The sequence below is a fragment of the Lissotriton vulgaris genome, chromosome 8, assembly GCF_964263255.1.
Source record: "Lissotriton vulgaris chromosome 8, aLisVul1.2, whole genome shotgun sequence".
In the NCBI taxonomy this organism is placed as follows: domain Eukaryota; kingdom Metazoa; phylum Chordata; class Amphibia; order Caudata; family Salamandridae; genus Lissotriton; species Lissotriton vulgaris.
The window spans coordinates 467138928-467161436 of NC_141696.1; the positions used below are offsets into that span (position 1 = coordinate 467138928).

The following is a 22509-nucleotide window of genomic DNA, read 5'->3' on the forward strand; positions in this document are numbered from 1 at the left end:
ACACCTTGGTGAACGTCTTTGTGAGGCCAGTGTGATAAGCCGAATGTCTCGCACGGTGTGCAATCTGGTCCCACTCCTTGTGGCTAAGTGTCCTACCCAATTCCCTATGCCATCGTTCCCTGCCCTGATTATAGTAGTGAAACGGAGGGGGCTGTAAGAACTTGTAGAGATCAGTGATCAGTTTAGCATCAGAGGCGCGGGTCACCAGCCACCGCTCATAAGGTGTAATCTGACGATCAGCGGTGTCCCGCACCTGGGGTTGAAGCGCCCAGTGCCGGACCTGCATATATCGCAGTCTATCCGACTCCGGCAGGCGGAACTCCTGTTGAAGCTGCTGAAAGGGGACCACTCCCTCCGACCCATAAATCTGAAAGAGCGCGCGGCAGCCCGCCGTCCTCCAATGGGAGAAAGCGCCCGGCTCCATCCCCGGGGAGAAATCAGGATTATCCACTATGGGCGTAAATGGCGAGGGGAACGTGGTGAGTTCCCGAACCTCGCAAACCGTGTCCCACACCCTCAGGGGGACTCGCGTGACAAAGGAAGCATAAAGGTTGGGGGGGCGGTGAATTCGGCGCAAGAATGGAACTTCCTGGAGGGTACGCCCAGCCACCGCCTGGTCCTAAAAGAGCCAGTGCTTATCGGATTCCCACCTGCTCCACTCCACAAGGTAGCGCAGCTGCGCCGCCTGAAAATATTTCCGAAGGTCCGGAATACCAAGGCCCTCCGCTTCCGGGGCAAGCGTGGAGAGAACCCTCTTCATCCGCGGCTTGCGGCCTTGCCAGACAAAGCGTGCGATGTCAGCTTGCGTCTGTCTGATCCAGCCCACTGGAGGCTGGAGCGGCAAGGCTCGGAAAAGATATAGGATCTGGGACAGAACCGTCATCTTGACCGCAGCAATCCTGCCAAGCCAAGACAACAGGCCTTTACTCCAGCGGCTAAGCTCCTCCTTGATCTTTTTACCAAGAGAGGTGTAATTGGCCGTTACCATCTCTGGCAACGTCGGCGCCAACAGAATCCCCAGGTATGGCACCAGGGACGATGACCACTGCATGGGAAAGAGCCGCTGAAGGTCCCGTCTAGTATCCGCAGCCAGAGACACATCTAGAGCTACCGACTTGCCCATGTTCATTTTGAAACCGGCCACTCATGAAAAAGCATCCAACTCGTGGATGCAGGCAGGAAGGGACCTCCTGGGATCGTCCAGGGTCAGCAGGACATCATCCGCATAGAGGCTGACCGTATGAACATACCGCCCCATCTTGATCCCGATTGCATCCGGGTTCGGGCGGATCCTCTGGGCAAACGGCTCCATATAGAGAGCAAAGAGGAGTGGGGAAAGAGGGCACCCCTGCCTCGTGCCGCACTCGATTGCAAAACTACGAGAGCTGCACCCATTGACCCTCACCGTCGCTGAAGGGTACCTGTAACAATTGAAAACCATCGAGCAGAATTTATCACCGATGCCCAGTTTCTTGAGCACCTGCTCGAGGTAAGGCCAGTGAACCCTGTCGAAAGCTTTCTCGGCATCCACCGCCAGCAGCATCCGCTCGCCCGGGATCCGCGAAGCCTTCTCCAGAATGTGCATCACTCGCTTAGTATTGTCGACAGTTTGTCTGCCGGGCACAAAGCCAGCCTGGTCGGCCTCAACTAGACCCGGGAGGTGCAGGGCCAGCCTGGAAGCCAGAATCTCCATGTACAACTTGAGGTCGACATTCAGGAGCGAGATGGGCCTATAGGAGCCACATAAGGCCCGATCCTTCCCAGGCTTCGGGATCACTGAGACCGTCGCTCTCAGTAGATCCGGTGGGATGGCTCCCGATTCGGAGAAGGAGTTAAACAGCCGGGCGAGGATGGGGGCCACAACCGGGCAAAAGGTTTTGTAAAACAGGGACGTTTAGCCGTCCGGGCCCGGGGCTTTCCCGTGCTTAAGTCTGGCTATCGCGGAGATCACCTCCTCAACGTGGATATGGCGCTCAAGATATTCCGCCTGAGCGGGGTCTAGCGCCGGAAGGGTCACAGAGTCCAGATATTCCACGGCTTCCCGCGGCGAGGAGGGCTCCCCGGCGTACAGCGGCTCATAGAAACCACAAAAGGCTTCCGCCACCGCTGCATCACCCGAGACAGCTACCCCGTCCGTTCCCAAGATTTCCTTCACTACGTTATGCTGTTGCGCGACACGGAGCCTGTGTGCCAAGAGTTTGCCACACCTATCCCCCCCTGTGTAGAATGCATGTTTCAGACGCAACGCTGCGTATTCCGCCCTGTCCATGTCCAGCGCCGACAGGAGCTTCCTGGCAGCCTTCAACTGCCTCCAAACCCTCGGAGCACCCGTACGGCGGTGGACCTGTTCAAGCTCCCGGACCTGGGAAGTCAGCTCCTCCCTCTTCCGCTGCCGCTCCCTGTTTTCTGCCGAGGAGATGGAGATGAATTCACCCCTGAGGACCGCCTTCAGCGCCGCCCACTGTGTCACCAATGAGGTGTCTGAGTTGCTATTGTGTGCCTGGTAGTCCCGTATTGCCTCCTCAATATGTTTTACCACTGTTTTTTGTGCAGAAGGGTGTCCCTAAGGCGCCACACCCCCCGAGAGGGGGAGGTCGCCGGCCACGCAAACGTAGCCACGACCGGCGCATGATCAGACAGTGTCAGGACCCCAATGTCCGCCGCCGTAGCAGCGGCACGCATCCAACCGTGCGTAGGTCCGGTGCGCATGCGAATAATAGGAGTAATCCCTATCTGTAGGGTGGAGGGTGCGCCAAAGGTCATGCAAATCCATGTCAGTGATTTGGGCCTTCCCGGCCTGGGAAAGTTCCCCAGTCTGCGGGAATCGCTGCGCTGACCTGTCTAATGCTGAATCGAAGACTATATTTAAGTCACCCCCTAGGATAACATGACGATCGGGGGAGGCAGTTACATCCACCAGCGCCGAATCTAAAAAGCGTTCTTGATGGTCATTCGGGCTATATAAGGAGCCAATAGTAAACGATGTGCCCCCCAGGCGGAGGCGGTGTGCTAAAAGCCTCCCCTTCTGTTCAGCAAATTTATACAACACCTCCCCCTTGAAGGAGCTCGCCAGCAGAATAGCCACCCCCGCAGTCTTGGACGCAGCAGAGGAGAAAAACTGGGTGGGAAACCTGGCAGAGCGCATTCTATGACAGTCACGGGGCAGCAAGTGGGTTTCTTGCAGGAGGCATATATCAGCTTGCGTCCCCTCCAGCAAAGACAAAATCGCCCTACGCTTTACAGGGTTATTCAGACCCTTAACATTAAGGGTCACCACTTTCAGGGACGACATATCTCCCAGAGTCCGGAGACGCTATGGCGCGGGCAGGCAACCGGAGGGGGAGGGGTGCAGGGCAGCAGCGCAGGACAGGCAAAATAGGACCAAGCGATAACACAGGAAACATCGGACGGTTCCTCCCCAACCCCTAAACAACTCCCAAGCCCTCCCCAACCGAACCAATGGCAACTAGCCAAATACCAACACAAACACAAACAACCCATTGTCCCAGTCAAGTCCCAAAACGGACAAGTCTGCAGAAAGTACCAAAAGTGGACGTCCAGCCACTCGCTTCCCCCGCCCCCTGACCCTCCCTCCGTCCCCCGAACCTGGCACCGAAGAAGCTGTGTCCATCTCCCCCCGGAGTGAGTCTAGGCCGTCAAGGCCACGCCGTCAAGGCCACACCGTTCGAGGCGGCCGAGTCCCTGGCCGCTTCTCTCAGGGCACTGGCCATGTCCGCCCTGATGGTGGGCGAGTCCGGCCGCCCAGCGCTCGCCGCCGATCTCCTTCTCGCTGACCGCCGCCGTCCTCCTCTATCCGAGCGCCTCCAGGTCGGTGTTGCTCCGTCCTCTTCAGTAGCCGTGAGCCCCAAGACGCCGCAAACATCCTGCAAGGAGCGCAGCTGGTGTAGTACCCCGTTCCAACGGAATATCAAGCGAAAGGGATGTCCCCAGGAGTACGGTGTCTCATGCTCGCTCAGGAAATCGGTTGCAATCTTGAAGGACCTGCGCTTCTGCAATGTGATGGCAGACAGGTCCTGATACAGCGCCACAGGTCGCTCTCGGAACGTCAATGGTTGTTTCCTGCGGGCCTCGGACATGATGCGCTCCTTCACCGGAAAGTCAGGGAGGTAGGCCAAGATGTCCGGCGGAGGCGCCGCCGACTGTCGCTGTCGGCCGACCCTATGGGCCCTGTCGATGCAGATCGGGTAGTCCGCGGCCTCTCCCAGAATCTCCCGGAACAAGTCCTGCAAATAGCCCACCAGGTCCGTCCCCTCGTCTGCAGACGGTACACCCCGTACCCGTATGTTATTCCTCCTCGACCTGTTCTCCAGGTCTTCGTTGTGGGCTTGGAGTTCAACATGTTGCTCCCTGAGACGAAGAACGTCCTGTTGCAAATGGACAATTTCGTCGTCCCGCCGTTGGGCCGCCGCTTCCACCGTCTCCATCCGCTCACCAAGGCCTTCCACTTCCCTACGGACCTCGCGTACCTCACTGGCCACCTCCTGCTTCAGCGTCTGGAAGTCCGCTTTAAGCGAGCTGAACAGTTCCTCCATGAAGGATCTCGTGACGGGGGGCTCACCTCCGGTCGGCTCTGCAGTGGCTCGGGAGGAGCCCGGAGACGGTTGCGCCCTGTTCCGCTGTTGCTGGGCCCTGCTAAGCATGTCCGGCAGAGTGCGGTCCCCCTTCCTCGATCCTCCTTTACCGGCCATTCGTGTCCCGTACGCTGTCACACTCAGCCAAAGCAGGGACACAGGTTTCGTCGACCTACAGTGGGCTCAGCCCATGATGAGTATCCAACGATCGGTAGAGCCTCCCAGGAAGGAACTCCCGGCCAGATAAGGGACCTGCGCCACAGATGACAAAATGGCGGGCCAGTCTAGTCACAGAGAGCCGATCAGCCCCCAGCCAAGATTTCAACAGGGACCTCCGCCGGTGGGCCCCAGGCTGGCGCGTCCCGCAGGAAGGGATAACCATGCAAAAGCAGAGGTGTAGGAGACAACTTCAAGCGACCCCAGTGTAGAGCTGCGCCACCATCGCCGTGAGGACAAGATGGCGGTTGGGCGGGGCCGGGTAGATCGTTCAGGCCCGGCGAGGCCACCAAGGCCACTCTAGGAGCCAGGTACACAGAGGAAAGTGCTATCCAGGGCCGTCCAGCTAGAGAGGATAGGCAGTAGACCTGGCTCCGATTCGGAGCAGTGTCGCCAACAGGCCACGGGGCCGGGGTCTGCGCCCCATGAGAGGCCACCACCGCAAGTCCAAGCACCACCACGATCACACGGCAGAGTCCTCGCGCAGTGGAGTCACACAGCCGTCGTTCCTCCGACAATCCCCACCGAGCACCAGGGCGAGCTTCACTCCAGATCGTTAGATATCAGCACCAGGCCCCAGCCGAAGCATCCGGACAGCGCCCCGCTCTGCTCTGCCTCCTAGGCGCACCTCCGTCCTACGAGCGGTCTTTTAGTGGGCTTCCGCCGGAGCGATAGGGGTCAAAGTAGCATCAATGTGTGCCCCAGGGTCTCCGCCGCCCGTCTCTCAGCCGCTGAGCTTCAGCGGGGGGAGAGAAGCTAACGAAAAAGGGCTCGGGCCTAGTCGGGCCAGAGGAGCTGCGGGAAGAAGCGTCCGCTCACCCCGCCATCTTGGCCACGCCCCCCTAGTGCATTTTAAACCTAAATTTATAATCTTGATCTCACGCAATTCTGTGTGGACTATGCAAGTCAGAGAGTCACTGAGTGAGCAATAATATGCTTGTCTGAAGTATTGCTTACTCTTGCTCTTATCCTGGCAATGTCTATATTTTTGTTAAGTTGTGAGAAAAAGAATAAAGAAAGTGTTAAAAACATATCTAGCAAACAAGCAAGCATCCCTGTCCACTAATAAGCAACCAAAAACTATGCAAACACACATTGAATAACACCTTTTTTCTGCAATGAACAACAATGAATTAATATATAGAAAACCAAAATGACAACAGAAACACACAATCCTATCCTGCATGTCACTGTTTCAGCCTGGTGGGACCCCAAACATTTTCTGCTCAAATTCCATATACATAATGGAGCCACGGTTATGGGGAAACGCAGAAATCAATGTTGCTCACCGAGTCTCCTCGGAGGCAGGCATAGACATTATAGGGGATGTCCAAGACAAAGGAAAATGGAAATCCTCCCAACAATTAGGCACTGAAATTAGCCTGACACAGGGAGATAGCCGAACCAACAACTTACTCCTTCTATGAAATCTTAATGCGAATTTACCAACCTCTCCAATTAATAAATCCTTTAAAACGCAAGAGTAACATCAACATAGCCTTAACACCTAAGAATGCAATGGTAAGAGAAACTCCTGCTACAATTCTCCGACCAAGACTAGTGTCAATTCCTAGAATTTAATGATAAAAGGACTCAAAGATGCAAGACAGAAGTTTAGTTACTTAGAAATACTTTGTGAATAACATTTGTCCCTGGTTAAGCTACATCAAGCTCATGTGAGTCCCTCCTGAGCATGCTGAAGATACAGTCAGGCTGGGATGTACTTCTCATACTTTGGCAGTGTGTTAACCTGGCCCAATACAGATCTCCAACATGGACATTCATGAGAACGTCATATGCGTCACAATTTCAGATATCGGCTCCTCAGGCCATATTGCATGACATGTTAGGAACCCTGGAAGTAACAACTCACCATATACGCTGGTCTGCAACAGACATGCAAATGGCAACATTGTGCACTCTACGACTTTGGAGAACGTCTCTGGTGTCAAAATACAAACATTGTACTCTGAAATGATACAAAAGAAAGCAGAACCTCCGTAGTGGCAGACGCCACGTGTCTAATGAGGACTGTACAACTGTCGTAATTACAAAAGTGGTAGCTCTATGAGAAAGGCAGGATATTGAGTTGGCTCCCAAACAAAACAAGTCCAAGATTGCCCACGAGTGTGAGGTTCTACACAGAATATTGAATTTTAATGAAGGGGTGAAGGAAAAGTTAAAAGCCCTATCATCTCTAAATGTATATGGAGATAGATCAAGATTATTGCTATATAGATTTTCCTTATTTTCTATACGGACAGAGGCAAAAGGAAGTCCATCGAAATATATACTTCTGGCTTGCTATATACTTCGTGCTGAATCCCAATTCAGGATAAATTATTTGGCACAAAGAACATTAGTTGATTTTATATTTTGAGTCCTGAAGAAGGTGTTTACAAACGACACAGATACACCGAAAAAACGTTGACATAAGTACACAGTTCACTTGTTTTTAACCCGTTTGCCGCAGCCGCGATTTTGCGGCAGTGCAGCACTTCCGCAAAATGGGCGGGGCCACGACGGCAGCACTAGTGAGGTAGTGCTGCTGCAAGGGGTTAATATAAATTGATGTTTTGTATATAATGTCATGTGGTGATAATTATACAAGAGTCATTTGAGTAAATGTTTACAATCATTGAAAGAATCAATGTAAAAAAAAATCATAAAATTTCGAGAATCGATTGTTTTTAATCAATGTATGGAATGTTTATGTTTAAGTGTTTTTAATTGCATAAAGGGTTGCCTTAATAATCTTTCATAAAGATGCTAATAATAAAATAATAAGATTCATACAAGTGTTGCTATATTTGTATTATAAGGAGATTTCCTTTGGTTCATTGTACTTTGAATACAATATTTTGTTAGTAGCACTGAAGAACACAGAAGGGAACATCTCTTTATATTGCTTTGTCATTCCCGGTCCTTTCTGGTTTAACCTGGGTAACTCTCTTTTTTGAGCTACCATGGTAGGGCACAAACATAATATTTATAAACTAAAAGGTACTTTTTTTAAAGCTGTTTGGGTGCATTTCATCAATTAGTGCCCCAACTCATGATATGAACATGTTACATAACAGATAATCAAAACATGAGCCCCCAAGGCATGAGCCATACCCATCGCTTGAAACTGATGAACACAATCTGAGGGATTAATCAGCTGTTTGCACACAAAAACTATTGGCGGAGACACCTCACATGACATGACTTATAAAAGGGTCAGTACTTCCTGGCATACCCACTGGTGCATTTGCAAAGAAACACGCTAGAAACCATTAACCTAATTAAAATCACACTAAATAATACTTTTGGTTCAATAACCACCTCACTGAACGAAGTCACCAGTCGATGCAAGCAGAAAGAGCATGACAATAACTAAATGCTAGTGAAGTAAAATTCCTTCTGGGTTAGAAAGAGGCAGAAAAAAATACAATATAAATTGGCGTCTGCTGTTTCTGTGGATCTCATCTGTCTGAACCAGAAGTAATTTTAAAGGGAATTCTTGCCACAAATAAATAGTAAGGATACTTTCAAAAATGAACTATCAATCAATAAGATATGTTCAGCCTCCATTAAACGATAATTTTTATCCTCCCAATATTTATTTGATGAGCTTGCCTGTTTCTTCATGCCTAAAACCTTCGATAACCAAAATCAAATTGCATCTATTTTTTCTAATTCCAGTCAAACTTTGTCCATCTTTGCTGACCCTCTTCCTTTCTGATTCAGTAAAGGGGGTGGTGATGAACAGAGTGTCTGAATTAAGCAGACCACTCTTACCTAGTCCAAAGATCAGGGCTTGATCCATCACCGTTATTTAGCTCACTGCACCACCCCAGCTCAGAACCTGGCTATATGCAAATCAGTCTGTCCCTGGCCAAGTGCATCATGGGAACAGGGCAGACTAAACTACCAAGCCAAATCTTCACCAGAAAGGAGACAAGCTTCTGGGGACCGGTTTCTGGCATTTCAGCCGTCGACGGCCCGGCTTGCTGGAATCCTGATGATGAAGTGAGCAAGGGACTCATGTCTGAGTATACCCTGCCACACCTATAGTGGCCAAAAACGATTCGGAAAAGGGGGTGGTGATGAACAGAGTGTCTGAATTAAGCAGACCACTCTTACCTAGTCCAAAGATCAGGGCTTGATCCATCACCGTTATTCAGCTCACTGCACCATCCCAGCTCAGAACCTGGCTATATGCAAATCAGTCTGTCCCTGGCCCAGTGCATCATGGGAACAGGGCAGACTAAACTACCAAGCCAATTCTTCACCAGAAAGGAGACAAGCTTCCGGGGACCGGTTTCTGGCATTTCAGCCGTCGTCGGCCCGGCTTGCTTAAATCCTGATGATGCAGTGAGCAAGGGACTCATGTCTGAGTATACCCTGCCACACCTATAGTGGCCAAAAACGATTCAGAAAAGGGGGTGGTGATGAACAGAGTGTCTGAATTAAGCAGACCAGTCTTACTTAGTCCAAAGATCAGGGCTTGCTCCATCACCGTTATTTAGCTCACTGCACCATCCCAGCTCAGAACCTGGCTATATGCAAATCAGTCTGTCCCTGGCCCAGAAATGCCAATAACCGGTCCCCGGAAGCTTGTTTCCTTCGCAGTATAAGAATTGGCTTGGTAGTCTGGTCTGCCCTGTTCCCATGATGCACTGGGCCAGGGACAGACTAATTTGCATGTAGCCAGGTTCTGAGCTGGGATGGTGCAGTGAGCTAAAAAACGGTGATGGATCAAGCCCTGATCTTTGGACTGGGTAAGAGTGGTCTGCTTAATTCAGACACCCTGTTCATCACCACCCCCTTTTCTGAATCACCTCTTCCTTTCTGGACTGAATTTTCACCTTGCAGGACTGATTCCATTTTGACTCTTACTTTTTCAATAAGAAAACAGCTCTAACTCTGAATCCTATCCCTGTGCAATGAATACATGAAAGGAAAGACCTTTGAGATAAGCTTCTTTTGAACTATTTTGTTTTCTCTCTCCTAACCCGCACAGAACCTCCATTGTTCAACATAGACACAGTAGTCCCCTTTCTTCTCCCTCATTCATTCAAGCCTATTACACAGATTCCAGACACCACAAATATACTGGAATCATATGTGGGTAAAAGGCTCAGTCTACTTTTGGAAGCTAGCAAAGTTCTATAAGATGCTTAGGATATCTTTAGATTAGCAAGTGGTATGTTTCTGGTTATCAAATCAGTTCAGACCTCTGGCTAGCTGCAGATGCCATTACTGTTAATGCCCAGAGTCTGATTGATCTGTCAGCAGCATTAGACACTGTACTGTCAACCATCACCTAACTCAACGGGAAATAAGTATGGCAGGAACTGGCACTACAGCACTTAAACTGGCTCTTTGGGGTCTGAATGTTCTGAACAAGTTTCTCCAAGCTCCTTTGTAGCCAAGTCTTCTGGTATAACCTGTGGGGTTCCACAGGGTTATGATCTTTCCTCATTTCGATTTCAAATATGCGCCAGGTGTAGGCGAGTAGGAGAGTAGGGTCTGAATCCTATTGTTACCCCCACTTTTTGCTGTGATTCTCTGGTTTTTCGACTTTAGTCTGGCTGTGGCCCTGCTAATCAGGCCCACCCCCTAGCTGTCCTCTCTCTAAATTGATACCATGTACTTTAGGTACATACGAGATTGGTTAATGGGTCACCCTTGTGAGCCCCTGTATAGAGTACCCTAGATACCCAGGGCATAGGTGCACCCTAGGCCTACCAGGGGCTGCAGCATGTATTGTGCCACCCCTGGGTTGCCTTCCAAACTGACACCACAGGTCTGTTCACACAGCCTGGGTAAGGTGGTGTAATCAACCCTTACTTAGATATAGTATACCTATATCTATATATACATATAGACACAAACACCTATAAGCCACTCCTAAAGCAGACCTCGACAATCCTGGAGGCATAATGCTTGGTTTTATGTGAGAGGGTGCCCTAGCATGAGCTGAGCCCCTCTGCAGCTTTCGGAACCATCTCCTTATAGCTGTTCTATGATATAGCAATACCATATACTCTTAAGTGCATTATAATCCTCGCGGTTAATGCTAACTTTGGTTTGGCTTTATCAAAACATGTCGTGTACGGTGTCAAACACTATTGGAATACTACCCCCCCCTCCCCCCCCCCCCCCCAGACCTGGCGGCGGGTGTAGCATTCCACCCTTCTAGAGGGAGAAGACATTTAGTTACTGGTAAACCCAGTTAAAGTTAAACAGAGCCTCAGCATCACAAAATGGATGCTGCTGCCACAGACACAAGTCGGCCCTCCTGCTGCTGGACGAAACTCCGGCAGGGGAGGCCTGGACAAAAGGTTTCCTGTTCAGGGAGGTGCTGGCACCTCCCCCAGACAGGCTTTTTTGTATTGTGGCAGGGAGGGCTGCATTCAGTGAATGCTTTCTAGACACTGCCTGGGGCACACTAGGTGCTCCATGCATTTCCCAGTTCAAACCGGTTGCTGGGGCACTCTGCCCCAGCTCTGGCACGAAACTGGTAAAAGGGAAAGGGGTGTAACCACCCCCTTCCCAGGTCCACCCATAGGAGGGACCTTAGAGTTAGTCCAACCCCTAAACTTAGTATAAGTATAGGAACCCAGTCCCTAGGACTTTAGATTACCCTGGACAAACCTTTGAAACATAACTCCTGGATCTTCGACATTCCATTTCGACTGGAAGATTTGAATTTTGAATTTACAACAATTTGTAAAGCGCACTTATACCATGCAGTTTCATGGCGCTAGGAGGACGTTTAGCCAGGGGTGAGTGATCGGGGAAGCAAGGTGCTAAGATGGAAAAGCACGGGAGAAAAGAAAAGTCTTAAGTGCTCTACGGAAATCAGAGTAGGAGGGGATGGATCTGATATGGAAAGGGAGAGAGTTCCAAAAGGTGGGGCCAAGGACCCTAAATTTCAAGCCCCCGGATTTCTTTTTCTTAAACCGGGGGACGGAGAGCAGAAATTTAGTAGAGGAGTGTAGTTCTCTGTTGGGGCAATAAGCACTGATGGCGGAGGAGATGAAGTCAGGGGCAGTCCCCGCCAAGGCCTGAAAGGTAGTACACCCACAAAGGAGATGGAAGACATCTCCTTTGTGGTCAAAGAGTGACCACCCTGTTCAAACAGGCACCAACAGCAACTTTGCCAGTCTGCATTTTCGAGGCTCCCGCCGGATCCCGAAGAATCTGCGACATAGAACACAGACTTCGAGACATCTCTGACCCGACCTTCGCTCAAAGCAAAGTGGAGACCCGTGGCGGACACGAGAGTCATGGGACTGGAACTCCTGGACATCCTGCATTTTGCGAGCTGCACTCACTTCCCGATGTAACTCAAAGTCATGCATTGGGGTCCCAGACCCGAGCACCATTTGCACCGAAGCTCAGAGGCCCCCACTCCACGAGTGTCGCGTGGGCCCCGCTTTTGCATTTCAGCTCGGCGCGTCTTCCCGGTTCCTAGGCCGTTGGCTAGTAAGCACCTGGAAGACTTCCTTTTGAATTTAACTTGCTTTCCTGGTTGCTCCAGGCTTGCTCCATCTTCCATACAAAGGAGAAATGCCCTAGACCTTGCTGGTCTGCAACAAAGCCCATCTCAACATCCTGCGTGGATTGCGTTTGCCAAGGCTTGTTGTGTCCAATCCCGATACCGACACCACAGTCAAATAGAACCTTCGTGGGACAGCTCGAATCCAGCTCCTGGTCGTCGTCGACGCCTCCTGGACCACGTGGCTGAAGAGACTATTTTCACCTTCTCACCTGAAATCACCCGACATTGGCTAGCAACTTTCCATCGCCATCCTGGTCACTGGCTAGTGACCCAGACTGTGTCCCTTCTGCTTTCAGGTTCTTCAGATCTTCGATCCACCCTTGGATCCACCTGGACACTTTTCCTCTGGTCGCCTGCAGCACCTCTTTGCAGCTCTCCATTGAAATCGATGACGAAACCCAACATCAAAAGACACCTATGCACCGACTTACGTGGGTGAGGTAACACAAGTACTCTGGTAGTCTCGAGGGTATTGGCCCTCCTAGTGTCTAAGTCTAAAAGGGTTCCATCGCAATCCATCCGGAAGTATCCTTAAATTGTAAAATTGTAACTTGTTTGTTTCCCATAGAAAGTCAATGGTAACCCGCGGCTGTATTTAGACACTGCAAGTGTCTCCCGTGGGCCTCCTACTTCCTAACCTTTGGTTGTTTAAGAGTAGCCCCAGCGATTCTCCATGCCCCAGGCCTGCTTTTGAACTCTCATGTGGTTCTTATACCACTATTTTAGTATACGGTTTGTGAGGCCCCTAGGGCAAAACGTATACTGTGCAACTTATCGTATGCTAATGAAGTAACTTGTATTGTACTTTTACCTCCAACCTCATAAAAACTGCAGAGGGGTTGTGTTTTGTTTAGAATAAATACATATATATTTGATATATACCTTGTGTGGTGTCTTCATTTGGTACTCAAGGGATTATAATAGGTAAAACAACTTGCTTAATGCGCTCTCTGAAGTCTTAGCCTGATGACTGTTGGTCCATGCTACCACTATGATAGCTTTCTATAAGGTTGACTTTACAACCACCATCAATAAGGGTCGATTAGACTGGTGCAAGGTGCCCACTAGAACTAGTGGACGTCATATGCCGGGCTAAACTTCTCACACCAGGGAACTGGCATACCTCTTCTGCTCCCATGTCATATAATTGTAAACCTACACTGACAATCATCTTTTGTTAAAGCAGACCAACATCTCAACTAATGATTCCACTCTGCAACATTCGTTTCTGCAGGTCGAGTGGATGTGGACCACTGGCTTAATTGAACTTTAGTGAACACTGAGATACTGGTGACTGCGGCAAGCACAAATCTCGGAAACACCTCCTTTTTGTTTTTGTCCTGTTTCTTCTGTTGTCAAGAATCTAAAGGTAAAAACTGACTCACCCTCCAGAAGGACATGTAATTCTCAGCTGATGCAATTCCTGCAGATTTCAAATAAGACATTCATGTTACCACTAATAAAGGAAGGATAACACCGTTACTGCAGCCCTTAAACGTTTGTGTTAAATTTATTACAATAGTCTACTTAAAGCTAATGGTTTCTTGATACATCAACTGCAAGCTAATCTGAATCAAGGGGCTCGTCTTGCCACTTTGCCTTCTCGCTTTTGCCATCGTTTATTGTCTCCTCAAGCTGAGCGTGGACTTAAAATCCTTTTTAAGAGTTATACACCCTTTATTACTGCAGCTACGCAACAATGCTTCCATTTCTGTCACATCATACTTTACCCTCCCTCTAGAACCCCAGATTCTACTATGGATGCCCCACTTCAGTGACAACAAAAAGAGAGGTGGAACTTTTTCAAGTCTTGCTCTTTCCTACAGGAACTCTCTACATTTGAGGCTTAGGAAAATTCCTTTGCTCTTTTATTTAGGAAGAAAATGAAGTCCTTTTAGTTTGACCAAAGTGGTTGACTGAGCTCTTCTGCACTCAGCTATTTTTCAGCAGCAAGAGACCACGTGGATGATAATGTGTTTTATAAGCTACTGTTGACATAACATGTATGCGTTCTAAAGTTCCAGTATAGAGATTTTGTTAAAGAGCTAAAAACAATGACATCATCTCTGCTCTTAGACTAACAGTTACAAAGATATGGGTCCTTTGGAGACATAAGTTTCCAGAAAGAGGGGCTTAAAATCTCTTTGCAGGACCATTAGTAGGAAGGCAAATTTCCAGCTTCTATAAATCATAAGAGAACCTGTCTTTCTTCAAGCCTCGACTTCATTGATCAAGACAAAGACAGAGTGGAAGCAGCATGACAATCAGTAATTCAAATGTCTGACCATGTCTGACCAACAGAAAGAAAGCTAAGGTGATTCATGCCCCACCGAATGACTCAATCTTGAACATTTGTATGTGACACATGGAAAATCTCTCAAGAAAAAATAAACATGCAATTCTTACCTGAATTGACTCAAGAATGCCTTTTAATGGAGTTTCATAAAATTCATCTTTGCCAAAAAACAGCAGCAGTTCAAAAAGACTTCTAGAAATAATGAAACATACACATTCTTTATACAACTGGAAAGCATAAAGTACAGAAAAACATGAGACTAACATATATTAAACTGTTCATTTATAAGTCAGTTCATTATGAATACTTGATGTGGAATTAAGATGGGGCTAAGCATGCTATAAATGTGAAAGCTCTTAATGAATCTCCTCCGCCACCCAATCCTAATAGCATCACCCTTGTTCAGGATTCCAATTGTATGCTAAAGGGAGTTTGCCTTGTTAACCAGAACTCATGATAACGCCACATGATGAGGGCTGGACTTGCAGTCTTTCGACCGCTTTTCTCAATTGCCAGGCTTTTTTGATGCACTTGGGGTTGCCTGCACTCAGCTATACTCTGGCAGCACACAAGCTCGCATGCTGTGCCTTTTCCTGCAGATTTTGCAAAGAAATACTATGGGGGACTTTTAGGTCCCAGGTTGTGCTGGCAATTGCAGAGTGGGCGGAGCATGGTCACTATTAGGTGAGCAGTTTGGCACAACCTAAAAAACCGGCCCAGGCTAGTGGACAAGAGCCCTCAGAGCCTAGGGGCGGCACATGGCTTTCTTTGTACCCGTCCTGAAAAAACTTTTATCGCTAATCGGACCTTCAGAGTGTATTCCACTACCTCCTAGATTGATGTCCATCTTTCCCAGCAGAGAAGCTAATAGACCACCGGTAGGAGATATATCCAGATCTTCTGTCATGAAAGGATTGGGGATTAAGCAGAAATGGCATGGCACTTTTTACAATCTTGTATTTTACTATTGTATTTGGTCCCCTTTTGTCATTTTGTTTCATTGACTAACCCATTTTTCGCTTACCACAGGTTCATATATGGTCCTTTATGTGTGCACTATTTGATACAATGCCTATGCAAGTTCGCACTATATAAAACTTTAAAAATAAATAAATCCCTCACAATTGCAACCATGTGATGAAAGAGCAACGGCAAGGTGACACAATAACACAACCACCAGTACAACAAGCTCTCTAGCTTGGATTTAAAATTCGAACCTGTCTCTGGAAACATTAATTCTCCACTTTATATAATAGTATTTGTAACACTCAATTTCTGGGGAAACTAATGTAATGCTCAAGGTGACCGAAAGCACCCAACAATTGTTCCTTCTGGTGCAAAAGGCTAATACGCCGTTTTTGTTTTACACTATTAAATTACTGCAACAAATACAGTAGAAAGCAAGTTAACATTTTTGTTAGTGCACTTGCCAAAGATGTGCTTCTAAAAAGGAATTCTAGTAATTACAACACGTGAAATGTTAATATTAGAAAGTAAAATCTTAACTATGAACCTATTTCCCAAATGTTCCTGGGTGGCTACCCCTCCACATTACGAATATCGTTACACATCTAAGCACTCACATTGACAAAGTTTTCAAACAACCATGATGTGATTGCTAATTTCGTGAGTGTAGACTGTATATAACTAATGGGTTTAGGGGCTGTGAACGGTGACATAAGAATATTCATTTCCCGGATGGCCTTCTTTGAAAGACTCAGGAAGCATAGCTTTTTTGTTTTTAGGTCTGGATGTTGACTGTCAAGCAGACCTATTGTTAACGATGGGTATGCCCCTTTCAACTATTTCTTCGACCAGCAGCTTTCATACCATCTTAGTTCAGTCCAGTGGAGCATTCTACTCCAGTCTAATGCTACTACTTGCATCCTTCTGCCCCCACTTAAGAGCATGCATTTAACTGTATGAGGGACAACTTTAAACTACAGCTCTCCCCGTCTGCTACTGCTGGGTCCCTCAAGTGTCTCGCTTTAATGTACCTAACCTGCAAGCGTTAAGTACATCATCCCAAGACGAATTTCATTTGCCAAGGACAGGTGAGCAAAGTTTCTTCAGCAAAGGTTTTTCTTTACTACCAATTCTGGACGAATATTGCACCATGACATTGTCATTGTGTTTTTATTGAGGGCTGCCCATCTATAAATTGACTGAATAGGTGGTATTAAGGTAAACTCATACAAGAGGTAGCGAGAATAGAGAGCGCAAAAACTGATTTATCATTATGAAATGCAAATATTCAAGGAAGTGAAACATGCAGGCACTTTCTTGAGGATACACCACTGTATTTTTTTGTTTCCTGTGCCAGCACACTATAAGTGAATTATTTTAAGTGTTTTCCAGATTTTATTTTAAGTGAGAGGATCATAGTTGTACATTACATAGTATATGGGTAAGAAAAACATTGTCAGATGGTGTTGCCACCTTAAGCTGGTGAGTCAGGGACCGTGTTAGGAAGCAGCTTGAGGGAAAAGGATCTAAAACTATCTGGTCAGTCCAGGACGGTTGCTGACTTTTCCATGATTTTTTAGATGGTTGATGGAAGTTCAGGATACTGTTTAAGCAATATTATCCAAGGGGAAGGCACTGCCAGATAGCTATTGACTAGGGTGGAATCTGTGGCAAAGGCAAGGGCTCTACTCCACCACAGTCAATAGCTGCCTAGGAATCTTACCCTCGGATAATATTGCTGTTACAAATTGGAACCTTAAAAGTTAGGGTTAAATTCACAAAATGATTAGATGATGCATTTTTAATTCGAGTATTTTGGTGGAAGTGTACAAGAAGCTCACCTTTGGGAGTATTTTTTGTTGTCAAGAAAGGTCTGCTATTTATTTTTTACAGTAAAATTTGCTGTAGTGAATGCCTGGTTTTGAGAGTCGCAGCCGCATTTAGAAAGATTGATAGGCGATTTTATTTACAATATAAATCATTTATTAGTGGTGTCATACTAATGTTACGAATTGTAGTGAGCCCACGGAGATTTCACCTTGTAAAAAATGCTAATCCTCTGGTAAGAGTTGTAGAACAACCTTTAAGAGAAAATCGTTTCTCTCATAATGTTTAAGAAAATTATGGTTAGTGCTTCAGAAGTTAAAACGAGGGTACCTTTTCTATACACTCAGAACTGCCTTTCTCGTACGTGAAGTCTGACATTGTACAACAGCAGCCTCAGTTGATTTCCCAAAGTTCTATTGTAGCTTCACCACAGATCTCTAATGAAAAACTAGACTGGCAATATTCATGATAAAAGTCCACTGTAAAGTGAATGATTCTAAAGCTGCCTTTTCCAGCAGCATATCTCCAAGTGGATGTACAATCTGTGAGACAGGTGGACTTTCTTATCCTTTATTAGAACTCAATCTTGACAGGCAGTTCAGCTCTTCTGTGGAAAAGGTGTAGCGATATGCTGCTTGATAATGTAACAAGGCTTGCCTCAGGTACTAGCTTAAAGCTCCTGCACTGGTCTTGGCCAGTTAGAAGCCCAATCAAAATGCAGCATTTTCAAAGTGTAGAGCTGTCTGATTTATAATTATTTGAAAGTTTCCTTGGTGCTCTAGTAAGCTTTTTTATTGTTTATTTTAAAGAAATGCTTACTCCTTCACATTGTTAGTAGTTCTGTAGTGTACTATAATGAATAACAGTAAAGTATTTCTTGTGTCAATCTAAAATCCCATAACCATACCAGAAAGGGGAGAAACACAGGAATTGGGGGTGGAGGGTGTCAACACCACAGGACCGGGATAGCCAGCTAAGGGTTGACATTTTCTCTAAACCAGTTATGATCTAGGGACCTAGATAAACAGTGTGTATATGATGAGTACGCTAGGAGACGGGAGGGTGGGACAAACGCGGGTGGGACATGGGGTTAATACAAGTTGACACTGTAATGTGAATGAGGGATGTAACTTTATTGAAAGATGATATGGCAATATGAACGCAAACACTTCCTAAGGTACTATGATCGATAGCTTGAAACACATGAGGTAATAGGATTGGACATACCTGCTAATTCACAGACAGTACATGTTAAGAAAATAAGAAAAGACTGAGAACTGATGTAATGCTCACATTGCCATGTAAATTTGTTGCAGTCATGAATAAAAATGTTTAACAAAAGAAATCATCTAAAATTTAGATGGAAACTAGTGGAACAGGTGGATGACACATACAAAATGATATTACTTTGCTCCCTGCAAAGGCTGTTCATGGTGAAAAAAAATAAATGCAAGATTCTTTAGCCTTTAAAATGCCAATCAATAGTATATTTAATTGTAAGGCATCAGTATACATTACTGAATTGTTTTTTGCATCAATGCTAAGTTTTAGACTGTGCGCAACAACTGTATGCATATTAAATCTGAGGAACTGTTGAGTCATTTGGGGCTGCCCATATTCTTTGTCTACAAGGTGAGGAGTGGGTTCCTGAGAGAGGCTCAGAAGGTGATAGGTCAGTGTGACAGATTCCAATGGGTCTAAGTGTTTGAAAATAAACTGAGCTGGGTGGAAACAATCCTTCGAGAAATCCATCACACTGCACGCCATGTTATCAGTATTGTGACAGGACCATGAAGAAAATATACACTAAAAGCCATCCATCCTTGGCAAAAACTTACAACGTTCACTGTAAAAGGAGAAATATAGTAATTTTAAAACCGACTTGGAAATAAGCAACAACTAAGGAAGAACACACGCAGTGTTGGAGATGAAACCTACACGAAGAGTACATGTGAATAATGGAAATGCAGGGCTAAAAATCTAAGTCATGTCACTCTAAAACCTATTACTGATGGCTTGCCTACCATTTCATTTATCATTTCATTTATCAGATCACCAAATGGACAGATTCATGCAATAAAAGAATATCAAACGGGGGCATTAAGAAGACGTTTGGGCAGTAATTTTAATAATAATAGAAGCACCAACTTCTGTAAATAACACAAAATGCAAATGAGGTAATAACCCAAAAAACTGAAGCAAACTTATTGAGTTACTGACTCATGTTTATTTGACCTATGGACTCCTGTGCCCTCCACAGGAAAAGGTAAGAGCGAGGCTAAAATTCAGTAAGCCCAAGGAGAAATAAAAACGTCAAAATACAGTAGAATAACCTACACCAAGTCATTAGAAAATATCAGGGTACATTTGCTGCATGCAAAATGACATAATGGCTAGTCATCGCCTAATTCTGCAGCCAACTCCAACAACTCCGTTACACATTCAAAATGGAAGATTCAGGCTTGTCCTTCTCGAGAGAAGAGGCGGATGCCATTCTCAATGACCCCCTATTGTTCGCAGACCCTTTAGTCGCCCAGGTAATATCACAGACCTCTGACTGGGATAAGCTGGGCGAACAGAAAAAGAGTCGCATTAGAGCCATCTTACATGGCACGATGATGAAGGAATATTTAACTAATAAAATGGCTCCCAAGGGTCTCTTAGTGACTAATGCACCCCGTATCTTTCTGGAAGATAAGGTGTTTAGACAGGAATGGGCCCAAATTGCCTGGCATTGCACACACGACTGGGCTATTCCGATTATTAAAACAGCAATGCGTTTATCAGAGGCCCTGCTAATAGAAATACAGGCAACAGAAACCCATATAACAAGCATTTGCAATGCAATAGGTCTCGCATCAGGAAAGTTTGAGCTATTGGTATTGTAAATGACTAATATTTTATTTATGTGTTGGTTTTGAAAATAGCGAAATTAATAGCTTTCTCATTCACAATGCCAATAGTTTTAACTTTCGCAAATGTGACACCTATAGCATTTGTAATGCAATATGTGTTGTATTTACGTGACTTAAATGTATTGATATTCCAAATAACAATGTCTTCATTTTTTTAATAATTAATACTTAAATAAAAGTTATTGTGATTTATAATGGCAATAGGTTAAAGTTTTGTAAATAACTTTTGTGAAGATTATGTTCAGTGTATTTTATTGTGATGAAAATCCAATAACAGAAGTGAAATATTAACATCTTTTTGTGACATTTGTAATAAAGCTTGAAACATTGAGAGAACATATTTGAACTAGTTGTTGTTGAATGGTTGCACAGATTGATGTTGTGGTGGCGACGAGTGATGCTGTGGTAGCGCATAGTGATGCTGTGGTAGCGCATAGTGATGCTGTGGTGCCCCGGAGTGATTCTGTGGTGGTGCCGAGTGATTCTGTGGTGGTGCCGAGTGATTCTGTGGTGGTGCCGAGTGATTCTGTGGTGGTGCCGAGTGATTCTGTGGTGGTGCCGAGTGATTCTGTGGTGGTGCCGAGTGATTCTGTGGTGGTGCCGAGTGATTCTGTGGTGGTGCCGAGTGATTCTGTGGTGGTGCTTAGTGATGGTGTGGTGATGCGATAGATAGAGTAAGGGAGATAGATAGAGGGAGGGCGATAGATAGATAGAGGGAGGGCGATGGATAGAGGGAGGGCAATGGATAGAGGGAGGGCAATGGATAGATAGAAGGAGGGCGATGGACAGAGGGAGGGCGATGGATAGATAGAGGGAGGGCGATGGATAGATAGAGGGAGGGCGATGGATAGATAGAGGGAGGGCGATGGATAGATAGAGGGAGGGCGATGGATAGATAGGAGGGCGATGGATAGATAGAAGGAGGGCGATGGATAGATAGAGGGAGGGCGATGGATAGAGGGAGGGCGATGGATAGATAGAGGGAGGGCGATGGATAGAGGGTGGGCGATGGATAGATAAAGGGCGTAGGGTACTGCCCCTAGAGTACCCTATTCCTGCTACAAGCAGCACACAGCATTGAGGACACATGAGCTGTCCTGCAAAAAGTGTACATTTGTGGTCCCTGAGGATCAGTTTTTGCCCCTTTGCTCTAAGACAGAAAAAGTGAGAAAGAATGAGAAAAGAGCGAGCATGTTTGCAAACATAAAGAATGCAAATAAAATCACTTGTGCTGCAAAAATATATGCATGAAAAAAAACAGCTGATATGTGTGGCAAACAGATATTAGAAACACTAAAATATGTCTGTTTAAAAAAAAATAAGCTGCAGTAGCTTGAAACATATAGAAAGTGTAAACATATAGGAAGAGATTCTAGCTTTTCTTTCACTTTGACATATGAGTGTAATCTGTGGCAGCACTTTGCAGGTAGTCATTGCAAGTCAGACATTATTTGGAGTTCCCACATGATTCTGCTAGCAGTCTCCTTGCTGTGAAATTAGAACTGCTTTGCTGTGCCCGAATCTCAAGCACAATGTTGTTTTCCTATAGTAAATGCACATAAAAATGTGATTCGACATGTAGCGATTTTAATGTGGTAAATGCTCTATTTTGTGAATGTGACGGACTGCTCCCTGATGCCATCACTGGGCATGCAATGAACCAATCACATCGAAGCCTGTGCCAAAGGCTAATAGGGGCTTAAATTAAACCACTGAATGCTCTCTCACAAGAAGGCTCACTTCCTGGAACTAAAACACTGCCCGGGTGAGCACGTGGCACCCTTCAAACTAAGCTGCAGTCACTGTGAGAGTACCTGCTGCAAAGTAATGTGGGGGCCAGTGCAGGGGCTCGTATATGAGGTCTCAACTCCACATTGCAGTCATCCAATTGTGTGATCTTCGGCCTAACAGCCTGTGCCCTACCAGCATCTTTGGGACAGATTATAGCACTCACTTTATTTGCTCATGTACAAAGGTCAAGTTTTGAGTAAGATGTTCAGATCTGTCAGGAGCTTATTTATAATCCTGCCGATAGTGCAGCCAACAGCACCCCTAATTAGTTGCATATATACACACTTTATATATTTTCCCAAGCCCTGGGCTGAGCGCTGCTGGGTTACAACACAACGTCTTCCTACAAAGCCC

At 46.3% G+C, this 22509-nt stretch overlaps 1 protein-coding gene across 2 annotated transcripts in view; it reads right to left on the reverse strand.

The window, feature by feature from the left end:
- The window catches only part of LOC147697187 (uncharacterized), a 316314-nt gene that overhangs the window by 185778 nt on the left and 108027 nt on the right, over positions 1 to 22509 (reverse strand). For both annotated transcript variants that reach the window (XM_086934257.1, XM_086934256.1), the window contains exon 3: positions 14767 to 14848. In XM_086934257.1, coding sequence (XP_086790383.1) covers positions 14767 to 14848 — 82 coding nt within the window. The remainder of the gene's footprint in view (positions 1 to 14766; positions 14849 to 22509) is intronic.